Below are 13,240 nucleotides of genomic sequence, written 5' to 3' on the forward strand. Positions count from 1 at the left end.
TTGTAAACGCTTGGGGCATGCCATGCGGTGTAAGGATGACAGCTGACAAATCAGAAACACCCATTCAGTCATGTCCCACCCTCCCGACCCAGTTGAAGACAGCTGCCACTCGGCGAAAGAAAAGTCTCAGTGTTGGATTACATTTTACTATGATGTTAACCAGGTACGTAACATCAAGGAAATTCTTGACTATCAAAGAAAAAAGAACACGGCGCATGAATGAAGTCGGTGGTTGATTAGTCTGGTGAATATTAATGTCAACGTAATAATAATAATAATAATACACAAGATCTGAACTAAAACCTGGTTACTCACTGATGTTACTTAGCATCAGACAGTTGCTATATTAGCTTAGCGGCTAATCGGCTCAGCTCCAGCTATCCCATTCCCAATGGCTGTGCACAATTAGCAGCCATGTAACCGTAATATCAGTAGCTGGAAAACAATTGCAGTATGAGGTCTCTGTGTCTCACTTCGAAGAAAAGTGCCTAGTCCGTAGCAGTATGCAATATCAACACACAGCCTACTGCAGTTATTAACACTGTATTTGTGAAAAATAAAAAAGTATCAGGCTAGACTTTTTAGCTTACAAATTACTATTCTGTTTTTTTTTTTTTTTAATTATTATTAGAAGGCACGTCGAGTTTAGTCCTGCCTTGGCCAGTGCATTCTGAAAGTACGTTTCGGTCTGTAGCCAACAATGCATGTTATTGCAGATCAGATCTCTCCACACAAACTAAAGGCGCAGATGCCGACTTCTGGAGGGAAAGGGAGAGAATGAAATGACAGCGGTGTCTGGAGGGGGAGTGACAAACGCAGCTTTTATGTGTGACGGCTTCAGAGCAACTTCAATACCATGCAGTAATGTCTCATCTCATCTCATTATCTCTAGCCGCTTTATCCTTCTACAGGGTCGCAGGCAAGCTGGAGCCTATCCCAGCTAACTATGGGCGAAAGGCGGGGTACACCCTGGACAAGTCGCCCCATGCAGTAATGGCGCGTTGATATTCGTAACGGCGTTATAACGATTGTAGCTAATTAATTAGATTACCCGGCGTTATAACAGCCTTTATTTTAACGCCGTTATTCCCATCACTGAATGTTATGTACTTCTTCTAGCACTTGACTTTATTTTCAACGCCATCATGGCCAACTGAAACGGTCTCTAAGCTGGCGCCATTTGACCTCCACTCCGATACAAACCCCTCGACATCAGTGCTGCGTTTGACTAAATGTTTCGCGCTGTAGAAAAGGGAATGTGAGTGGACGGCAGCGACTGGGCCTGAATGTGCGGATGCTCGCGGTTAGATTTAGAATAGATTCTAATAATTCCAATTCTAGAATTTTAAACTCGTAGGTTAACCGACTAATGAGGCTCGGTGGTCGGTCAACATTGATTTTTTTTTTTAAGTTTTCGCCATCCCTAATTGCTTATTATAAATCCCTGAGCAAGCCATTTCCATAGAAACGGTCACATCTTATAACGAGTGCATTAATAGAACCCTGAGAGTTACAGCTGCACAGAGCGGCTGTTCTGGAAAAATCAATCAACAACCTTCCGACCAATCAGAAATTAAAATTAAAGGAGAGTACTGAGTAAATACGGATGAACAATCTTGATTCTTGCTGCTTGTTATTTGTTTTATCCAAACTCCGCTGGATGTTTAAAATAACGCTCTAACAAGCTGTGGGTTCCAGCCCCAGATCTCCAGGTCAATCATTTTTCCCCCTCAGACAAACGCAGAACTCACCGGTGACTTTAGTGCCGATGACTAACGGCAAAGGGATTTCCTCCGGTAGATCTTTACAAAGCGATATGTCTGTGATTTTCCTCTGCTGCAACAGACGCATCTTCTGTCTCTTCTGCTTCAGCGCCGTTCGCTCCTCAGCAAAGAACGCAGAAGAGCACCTGCCAAAACACTCGTCTTCAGAACCGAGCGCTCTCAACAAACCCCATGCTACGTCTTGCACATGAACGAGTACTACATTAGGTTTGTGATGCATCACCACACCTCCTGGGTTTACCCATGAGTCGTCTGATGGTTCCCCATTCCACTCTGGTCAACTTCCTGGTTTTTAGATTAGGGAAAGACTCCTTCAGGCATAAACAGAAGTCATTATCTCCTTCAAATAAAGGCCTGAAACGAGAGGAGAGAAGAGAAACGGGTTAGGGCACGTGATACAAATCATTCAAGTGTGTTTTATAGCACAGCTCGATTCGGATTGGTCAGAAGGGGTTGATTAATTTTCTGTAGCAGCAGCCTGGACAGTAATTACAGCTGTAAAAAAAACGTGTGTAGTCGGCAATATTAAGGCCTAACTGATACGGGACTTCTGGCAAAGATACCGATAATGATAAAGGAGGTCTGTGGTTTCCGATAACGGATATTATTCTATCCACATTCACGCGCTCTGATTGGGTACTCTACTACTAGGATATCAGCTCATATACCGAGAGTAGAGAAAAACAAAATGGCGGCGCGTGTTGCTCAACCAACCAAGGACGAAATAAAAACTACCGTATTTTCCGGACTATACGTCGCTCTGGAGTTTAAGTCGCATCAGCCAAAAAATGCATTATGAAGACGAAAAAAACATATATACGTCGCACTTTTTTGAAGGGTTATTCTATCCATAGAATCTGTGATTCTATCTGATAAGCAGCGCGTGGTTACTGCGCGACTGCATTGTTTATTTAATAAACGAACAGCTGAGCAGTGATAACGCGCCCTTTGCCCTGTAAGTAGCCTAGTCTGATTATTTTAAATATCTACTAATATCTTTAATACTATCACTATCGTTATTACTAATAGCCTATATTATTATTATTATAACTAATATTAGTAGCCTATTACTGATGCATTAATCAGTTTGCTTTTAGAATATTTTTACCGGTAGGGCTTATTATCGCCCCATGGCTCTTTCATCTGTGTTATTAAAGCTGTAGTCATCATCGAGGAGTGTCATTCTTCATTTTTGTCGAATTTTATTTCATCAAATCAGAGGCCAAGTAGGCTATAGGTATATCATCTCCAAAGACAGGTACGGTAGTAAAAACAACCGTCTAGTGGAAAAAACAACAACAACAACAACAACAACCGCTTAGAGGAAAAAAAAAAACCGGCAGAAAGTGCGCCTGCCAGTTAACGTCATATCAGATAAAAACATTAAACGTTATTCAGACCATTAACACCATAACATCAGAGACGAAGAATAAAGTTCATCTTGGAAGGAGAGTTATTTTTAAAAATGCAAAACAAAATCATTTATAATAGCTCAGAGAAAAACTGGCTGAATATGTACCGTAACATCAAGTTATTCAATAGCCTATAGGCCGGAAATCATTACATAACTTATTTAAATAACTATAGCCCTATCATTAATAATAAAACACAGGTCAATCAAGTTTATCAAGCTGACGATTTCACTCCAAATCAGCAAATCCATTGAATTCCTCATCCTCGGTGTCGCTTCTGAACAACTCTGCCAACTCCAGCGGCAGACGAAGCGCCGTTTCCTCTTCTTCTGCGTGGCTGTCGTCAGACTCGGCATCAGCTCCAGTTATTCCGCGGTGAAAAAAAAATAAAAAATACGTCGCACTGGAGTACAAGTCGCATGGCCAGCCGAACCATGAAAAAAGTGCGACTTATAGTCCGAAAATTACGGTACTTGAAAACAAAACCCCCCCAAAAAAGCAACAAAATATACATTTATTCTATTGGATGGTAAGAACATCTCTTTTTTTTTTTTTCAAATCAATCATCGCACTCTTCAAAAATTGCTACCATCATTTTGCCGGCTGGTTTACAGTCTAAGCAGAAATTATTTTGTCGAATGTTTTGTATAAAGTTTTTATTTAGTGAATTTGCAAAAAATAAATGCTCCGTTTCTCAAAATCCAGCGAATGTGGATAGAATAAACCAGTTATTTCACTCAATCTCGTCGTACATTGATTATAGACAACTCGGCACTACGCGTCTCGCCGGCTGTCGGCTCATGTATGACTCGATTTCGTGGAATAACTGTTATTTAACAGATATATCAGCCAGTGCCCACAGAATTACTTTAATTACGCCTATATACGGTATACACACTAGTGCATCTCAAAAAATTAGAATACCATGAAAAAGTTCCTTTTTTTTCATAATTTAATTCAAAAAGGTAAACTTTCATATATTCTATATTCATGACATGTAAAGTGAAATATTTAAAGCCTTTTTTGTTTTAATTTTGATGATTATGGCTTATAGCTCATGAAAATCAGAAATCCAGTATCTCAAATTATTAGAATATTCCCTAAGATCAATCAAAAAAAGGATTTACAATACAGAAATGTCCAACTTCTGAAAAGTATATTCATTTATACACTCAATACTTGGTTGGGGCTCCTTTACCATGAATTACTGTATCAATGCGGTGTGGCATGGAGGTGATCAGTCTGTGGCACTGCTGAGGTGTTATTGAAGCCCAGGTTGCTTTGATAGCGGCCTTCAGCGTATCTGTATTTTTGGGTCGGGTGTTTCTCATCTTCCTCTTGACAATACCCCATAGATTCTCTATGGGGTTCAGGTCAGGCAAGTTGGCTGGCCAATCAAACACAGTAATATCATGGTCAGCAAACCATTTGGTAGTAGTTTTGGCACTGTGGGTAGGTGCTAAGTCCTGCTGGAAAAGGAAATCGGCATCTCCAAAAAGCTCGTCAGCAGATGGAAGCATGAAGTGCTCTAAAATCTCCTGGTAGATGGCTGTGTTGACTTTGGACTTGATAAAATACAGTGGACCAACACCAGCAGATGACATGGCACCCCAAATCATCACAGACTGTGGAAACTTCACACTGGGCTTCAAACACCTTGGATTCTGTGCCTCTCCACTCTTCCTCCAGACTCTAGAACCGTGATTTCCAAATTAAATGCAAAATGTACTTTCCTCTGAAAAGAGGACTTTGGACCACTGAGCGACAGTCCATTTCTTTCTCTCCTTAGCCCAGATAAGACACTTCTGACATCGTCTCTGGCTCAGGAGTAGCTTGATATTAGGAATGTGAAAGTTGTATCCCCTTTCTTGAAGATGTCTGTTCGTGATGGGTCTTGATACACTGACACCAACCTCAGTCCACTCCTCGTGAAGCTCTCTCAAGTTCTTGAATTGACTTTTCTTGACAATCCTCTCAAGACTGCGGCCATCCCTGTTGCTTGTGCACCTTTTCCAGCCACCCTTTTCAGCAATGACCTTTTGTGGCTTACCCTCCTTGTGGAGGGCATCAGTGATCATCTTCTGGACAACAGTCAAGGCAGCAGTCTTCCCCATGATTGTGGTTGTGTGTACTGAACTAGACCGAGAGATACACTGTGTTCATACTGTTTTACTCAAACTCGAAATGAAATATTCTAATATTTTGAGATGTTTTTTTTTTTAATGTTTTTGTACTGTATGCCATACTGATTAAAATTAAAATAGAAAAATGCTTGAAACATTTTCAGGGTTCCTACAGATATTTTATGTTGAATTTACTACCTTTTTACTACCTTTATCAGCTGGTTTAAACACCGATACTCACTTATCGGCAATTAGCTCATGTCGGCTGATACTATCAGGACACCGATTTATCAGTTGGGTTCAAGTCGATATGGAGAGGGGGAGGTTTGTCGAAGGATATGTTTATTTAACAATTATGGAAAAAGTGTCTCTACAGGGCTCGACATTTAGGACCGCCTGACTGCAAGTGAAACGTGCATTCAGGCAAGTTGGAATGAGCATAGATCACGAACTAGCGCCACAAAAATTAAGCTTTTTGATCTTTTATTTCAGTTCCGAAAAACGTCCCTTACTACGTATCCACCATGATGTCCTGGCTGTTTTCTTAGTCTCGGTTTCATTTACTGCTTTTCAAGCTATTTTATATCCCCCCGCTGTTGTAGTATGGTACACGTACTGTTTATAGACCCCTTGTGCATGACGTCACACATCACGTGATAATCACAGCTGGGGTCAGACAGACACCGTCTTTCATGCAAGCAGCTTAATCGGTCTTCAATATGGCTAATTTTTGTGCTGTTTTTGCTTGTTCAAACAGAGAAATAGATAAAAGGCATCACCGTCTCCCCGCTATCAAGAAAAATGTTAACAAATAGAAGCAAATGCTTCAAGAACAATGAGGAAATGAGCGGTTAAAGACAACGAGGAGAGGAGCTCAGCCTGAAAACTCCAGAGAAATTCACGATTGTATTTAAAATGTATTTTACAAAAACAAAGTCAGAAGTGAGGATGGAAGAGTTTGCTTAAGAATCTCGTTTTATTTTTTTCCGCTCGCATTCGAGTCAGCTCATTCATGAAAGTGTTTGATTTTCTTACAGGTGAAGCTGCTTCCTTATTCGGCACAGAAAACCCAGATTGGTTTCAAACAACTCGGGCATAAAAGAAACTCAACAAGGAGCGACATGCGCGATAAATCCTGAAAGAACAGAACAGATTAAGAGCAGAGAGAGCTGGAGCTTTGTTTCTGTTATCAGAGGAACACAGTACTGTGCAAAGTATTTATATATCGGGGATTTTTTTATCATCCACTTCTAGGTTTATAAAAAAAAAAAAACCTGCGCTGCATCATGACAGACCAGCTGCACTGATTCGGTTACAGGTTGCCAGGTCTGTATAAAACATCCACAACCTACATGCAATCATTTTAAACTCAAACATTATCCCGTCTGTCATGACGCAGCATGGATTTTTTTTTTTTTAAATACCTAGAGGTGGATGATATAACAACAACAAAAAAAACTCTCAAACGCAGTACTATACAAGTCTTGGCACCCTATTGTTTTCTTCATGTATAACTTTGTTAGAGATTTCTATTTTACGATTTCTATATTACGACTTCTACATTATCGAGTAATGAACCGACAGTCTGAGAGAGTTCTACACAAACACACTGAACTTTACAACAGCTGCATGCATGTGAAATGGAAATAAATCGACTAAGGCAGGAAAAACTATTTTGGATAAAACTGTTTTTGTCCTTTACAAGTAAAAAGTAACCAATAACCAAACTTAATCAATAGCCAAAACTTCAACTCAGTGTGTGATCATTTTATTTTAAAACAAAAAAGTACTCGCAAAATAGGGGGCAAGTGAAATTTTTTTTTTGGGGGGGAGTGGAAATTAACCCGCACTTGCCCCCCCCCCAGGGTTTAAAAGTTAATGTCGAGCCCTACTCTATTGTCAGTGTCTTGTAACAGACAGGGGTAAAGCTGTAACTTTTAGTTTTCCAGAACGGGAGTTTGTGGTTTTTCGGTAATAATCGAAATATTTTGTCTTGTTAACTTCAAGCGAGAGAAAATAAATAAATAAATGAGACACTAATGACTGAAAGAAAATGATAGATAGATAGACAGACAGACAGACAGACAGACAGACAGATAGATAGATATTAATGATGCAGTACAGTACATGCAGTACAGCTATGGGTGAGCAATTCCAGCGTTATGGACGTGACACTTGAACTCAAAATGGCAACAAATGACCCAGTGCATGTTTTATTGTCTCCCAGTATTTAAACAGGTGTTGCATATTTTAAGGCTGTACCATACTGGAGAAGTGATAGAACAAGAACAATTCCCATAGTACATCTAGGGCATGCCAGAAAACGCCAATAAAAGATGCGTTATGGATGTGACAGAAAAAGTATCACTTTTCTTGGGTGACTGTACATTTTTATCAAACTCTGTGAAATTGTAAACCTAATGTTGAAATGGAGATATCCGTTTGATAGAGGGGTCCAAGGTGAATATTAAAAAATCTTCGTTTAAAATATTTTGTATTTCATGCAGAGTTTCGGAAGGAAAAGTCAGCGTTATGGATGTGACGAAATTCCGTTATGGATGTGACGCGTCTGAAATAGACATGGCATATGTTTAGAAAATCAGCAATTTAACCACCATAACCCTTTGAAAAACTCTCTAAATATCAGCTAAAACTATCAAAGTTCTTAAATAATATTTAGGATGGCTATTGTTTTGCTGTTTTGTGGATTTTAGCATACATTTCTGTGGCTTGTGGCAATAATATAGAATTGTACATGATCAAAGTTATTCGTGTCATTAGCTAAAGTAGTGAAGGCGAAGGGAACAATTCTTGTGACAAATTGGTTCAACTTATTCCCATCTGTAAAATACAGGCCTAGGTGATCTCTCTGGGAGTGGTTTTGATGTATCACATGTTGCTTTATTTTTGCATGGTGAGGTTGACATTTACATGGAATTGCCCGGAACCAACTGCCAGAGGACATTAAAAATGCTCCTGCTGTTGGCAGCTTCAAATCTAGGTTAAAGACCAAGCTGTTTTCAGATGCTTTCTGTTAAATAATTAATATTGTCTTGTTTACATTTTTTTTTTTAAATAATTTTTACTTTCTCTGCATGTTTCAAATTTACTTTAACTTTATTCTATTTTATTCTGCTGGTTTCTTTTTTTTTTCTTTTTCTCCTCCTATTTGAACTACTACTTCATTTTATTATTTCTACTATTGTTTAATTCTTATTTCTTTTAATTCTTTTAATTAATTGTTTAATTCTTTTAATATTATATATTAGAATAAAAATAGAATTATTTTATGTAATTTTATTCTCTATTGTTTACTGTTTTGTTTTTACTTCTGTAAAGCACACTGAACTGCCACTGTGTATGAAATGTGCTATATAAATAAACTCGCCTTGCCTTGTTTATAGCTGCAGGAATGCAAATGAGAACAGGAAGATGCTTCACGGATATTAAAAGGAATTATAAAAACAAATTTCAACTGTTATTCGTTTATTCATAAATAAATGTAACAGCTGGCAAACCGCTGTAGCGTAAAAAGGAATAAGACACTCCGGGACGTGCTGTTATAGGAAAATATCATCCTGTGACTGATTATTTTCCTCCACCAGCACAACATAGGGTGCTTACCTGTCAATATTCGAGTAGAACCACTCATAGATGCACCACTTGTGCGCTTTGGGTAACTTGAGCAGATTTCGTAATCTCAGTCCAATCTTCTGTGAGGTTTTTTTATCTGGTGTTGCGACAGTCGCAAGTTTCTGCATGAAGAGAAATTTTTTATTTAAAAAAAAAAAAAAGTTTTAGATATTTTTGGAACAATCTTTCTTTGCTGTCACAATGCTCAGATGACTCGTCTGACCTGAGGGACGGTGGTGACTCTCTGGCTCCTCCTGGGGGATCTGGAGCTGAGAGACCGCTCCTCTTCTTCAGAGGAAAAACGACTTCTCTTTGAGCTTCTTGCTGGCTTTAATGTCAACAGAGACGGGGGGGACAAAAACAATTACAGTGCTGCTTAAAAAAAAAAGATCAAAAGTGCTCTCCAGTATCTAACAGAAGGTTGAACAGAGACACCTGCTACAGGAGCGGACATGTTCAAGAGCGAAAAAAAAAAAAATCATGTTACTTAATCATATACAAGACTTTCCACATAAAAACACATTTCTCACCATCTCCATCATCGTATAGCTACTCCTTCCTCTGGTGTTCTGGGATTTCGACAGGATGTTTTTCTCATTTAAGGTGTTCGACAAACTTCCCTCTGCATACAAAAAAAAAAATCCATCTTAAATATTCCTTGAAGCTTAACATCTGGACTTAAAAAAACAAGACTGAGAAGTTTGATGCATTTTGTTCTTACCCCTCAAACTGACAAGAGCCTTAGCTGAAGAGCCTGGTGGGGCAAAAAATATATATTAGATACATGTTTCGAGTCAATCATACAGAGTACTTTACATATAAACAGATTCTGATTGATCAGAAACTGCGATTCGTTTTCTGTCACAGCAGCTCTGACACTACTGTACAATCTGACACACTATATACGTTAAGGGTTGTTTTACAATCAGGGTACAAGGTTTGTGTCACAGGGGTCCAACATTCAAATTGATTCAAACAGTTTTTAAGCGAAGGACAAGTTAAAGAACAGATTTCAGGTAATTTTTTGACATGTGTATGGTAGTTTTGTGTAATCTGCTATAAGATGGGAGAAACAAATCAAGTGATTCTCGGAGAGGACTTTTTTTTTTTGACAATTTAGAATCCACTACTTCCATAGTGCTTTTAAATATAAGGCTGCAAGCTTTGTGTTAGTTGTCTCTAATATTTATGTCACAATATCTTGACCACATTTTAGGATGAAAATAATCATTTTAGATATGTTATTTTATATTGAAAAATTAGCTGTCTCGGAGAGGACATTTTTTTTGACACAATTACATACAACCCCGATTCCAAAAAAGTTGGGACAAAATACAAATTGTAAATAAAAACGGAATGCAATGATGTGGAAGTTTCAAAATTCCATATTTTATTCAGAATAGAACATAGATGACATATCAAATGTTTAAACTGAGAAAATGTATCATTTAAAGAGAAAAATTAGGTGATTTTAAATTTCATGACAACACATCTCAAAAAAGTTGGGACAAGGCCATGTTTCCCACTGTGAGACATCCCCTTTTCTCTTTACAACAGTCTGTAAACGTCTGGGGACTGAGGAGACAAGTTGCTCAAGTTTAGGGATAGGAATGTTAACCCATTCTTGTCTAATGGAGGATTCTAGTTGCTCAACTGTCTTAGGTCTTTTTTGTCGTATCTTCCGTTTTATGATGCGCCAAATGTTTTCTATGGGTGAAAGATCTGGACTGCAGGCTGGACAGTTCAGTACCCGGACCCTTCTTCTACGCAGCCATGATGCTGTAATTGATGCAGTATGTGGTTTGGCATTGTCATGTTGGAAAATGCAAGGTCTTCCCTGAAAGAGACGTCGTCTGGATGGGAGCATATGTTGCTCTAGAACCTGGATATACCTTTCAGCATTGATGGTGTCTTTCCAGATGTGTAAGCTGCCCATGCCACACGCACTAATGCAACCCCATACCATCAGAGATGCAGGCTTCTGAACTGAGCGCTGATAACAACTTGGGTCGTCCTTCTCCTCTTTAGTCCGAATGACACGGTGTCCCTGATTTCCATAAAGAACTTCACATTTTGATTCGTCTGACCACAGAACAGTTTTCCACTTTGCCACAGTCCATTTTAAATGAGCCTTGGCCCAGAGAAGACGTCTGCGCTTCTGGATCATGTTTAGATACGGCGGCTTCTTTGAACTATAGAGTTTTAGCTGGCAACGGCGGATGGCATGGTGAATTGTGTTCACAGATAATGTTCTCTGGAAATATTCCTGAGCCCATTTTGTGATTTCCAATACAGAAGCATGCCTGTATGTGATGCAGTGCCGTCTAAGGGCCCGAAGATCACGGGCACCCAGTATGGTTTTCCGGCCTTGACCCTTACGCACAGAGATTCTTCCAGATTCTCTGAATCTTTTGATGATATTATGCACTGTAGATGATGATATGTTCAAACTCTTTGCAATTTTACACTGTCGAACTCCTTTCTGATATTGCTCCACTATTTGTCGGCGCAGAATTAGGGGGATTGGTGATCCTCTTCCCATCTTTACTTCTGAGAGCCGCTGCCACTCCAAGATGCTCTTTTTATACCCAGTCATGTTAATGACCTATTGCCAATTGACCTAATGAGTTGCAATTTGGTCCTCCAGCTGTTCCTTTTTTGTACCTTTAACTTTTCCAGCCTCTTATTGCCCCTGTCCCAACTTTTTTGAGATGTGTTGCTGTCATGAAATTTCAAATGAGCCAATATTTGGCATGAAATTTCAAAATGTCTCACTTTCGACATTTGATATGTTGTCTATGTTCTATTGTGAATACAATATCAGTTTTTGAGATTTGTAAATTATTGCATTCCGTTTTTATTTACAATTTGTACTTTGTCCCAACTTTTTTGGAATCGGGGTTGTACTAATTTGATCAAAAGAGTCTGAAAACTTACTGGCATTCAACATTAAAACTTAACTATGTTTCCAATGATATGGAACCAAATGTGTGTTTTATGGTATAAAGAATGATTTAAGTGCATCCCTTTTGGAGCTACCTGTGGTCAAAAAAAGCACTTTTTCTAAATGACATGAGTAATTTTGCTAAATATGACATATATTGCCATACATTCACCAAAAATAACATTATCACCAATTTTTTTTTTTTTGCATGGTAAATAGAGCTATCACAGGGCTACAATAAACAACCAAGTTTATTTAGTCAAGCCTTTTGATATTGAAGATAATAAGTGTTAAATGTGATTTTTAGCTTGCGGACCCTGATTGTAAAAACAACCCTTAAAGGAACAGTCCACCGTACTTCCATAATGAAATATGCTCTTATCTGAATTGAGACGAGCTGCTCCGTACCTCTCCGAGCTTTGCGCGACCTCCCAGTCAGTCAGACGCAGTCAGACGCGCTGTCACTCCTGTTAGCAATGTAGCTAGGCTCAGCATGGCCAATGGTATTTTTGGGGGCTGTAGTTAGATGCGACCAAACTCTTCCACGTTTTTCCTGTTTACATAGGTTTATATGACCAGTGACATGAAACAAGTTCAGTTACACAAATTGAAACGTGGCGATTTTCTATGGTATGGAAAGTCTGCACTATAATGACAGGCGTACTAACACCTTCTGCGCGCTTCAGCAGCGCATTGATATCTGAGCTCCGTATCAATGCGCTGCCGAAGCACGCAGAAGGTGGTAGTACGCCTGTCATTATAGTGCGGACTTTCCATACCATAGAAAATCGCCACGTTTCAATTTGTGTAACTGAACTTGTTTCATGTCACTGGTCATATAAACCTATGTAAACAGGAAAAACGTGGAAGAGTTTGGTCGCATCTAACTACAGCCCCCAAAAATACCATTGGCCATGCTGAGCCTAGCTACATTGCTAACAGGAGTGACAGCGCGTCTGACTGACTGGGAGGTCGCGCAAAGCTCGGAGAGGTACGGAGCAGCTCGTCTCAATTCAGATAAGAGCATATTTCATTCTGGAAGTACGGTGGACTGTTCCTTTAACATATTTTTATGAAATCCAAATGTGATTATTACACAGACCACAGTAAAAGTCGCTCTGTGTTTCATTCAGGAGCACCGTGACTCTGATTGCTGAAAACACCACGCATAAAAATGCACACTGGCTTTAAAAATCTACTCATTAAAATGTTCACATTAAAAGATCATTGTTTGGGAATAACCCAAGCAATAAAGGTTTTGTTTTTTTTAATCCAAGCCTCAGAATGTTAGTTTGACTCCCACAGATGTTTTTAAACAAATTAAAACCTCTAACATGAATTGTG

The 13,240-nt window shown here is 39.0% G+C and overlaps 1 protein-coding gene across 1 annotated transcript in view; it reads right to left on the minus strand.

Moving 5' to 3' along the window:
- Nucleotides 1-13,240, minus strand: part of lin9 (lin-9 DREAM MuvB core complex component) — a 61,378-nt gene that overhangs the window by 44,468 nt on the left and 3,670 nt on the right. Inside the window, exons 2-7 of the mRNA XM_060916369.1 lie at nt 9,674-9,706; nt 9,483-9,574; nt 9,176-9,280; nt 8,944-9,074; nt 2,013-2,138; nt 1,752-1,909 (exon numbers count right to left, since the gene is read on the minus strand). Coding sequence (XP_060772352.1) covers nt 1,752-1,909; nt 2,013-2,138; nt 8,944-9,074; nt 9,176-9,280; nt 9,483-9,574; nt 9,674-9,706 — 645 coding nt within the window. The remainder of the gene's footprint in view (nt 1-1,751; nt 1,910-2,012; nt 2,139-8,943; nt 9,075-9,175; nt 9,281-9,482; nt 9,575-9,673; nt 9,707-13,240) is intronic.

The sequence above is a fragment of the Neoarius graeffei genome, chromosome 3, assembly GCF_027579695.1.
Source record: "Neoarius graeffei isolate fNeoGra1 chromosome 3, fNeoGra1.pri, whole genome shotgun sequence".
Taxonomy (NCBI): Eukaryota; Metazoa; Chordata; class Actinopteri; order Siluriformes; family Ariidae; genus Neoarius; species Neoarius graeffei.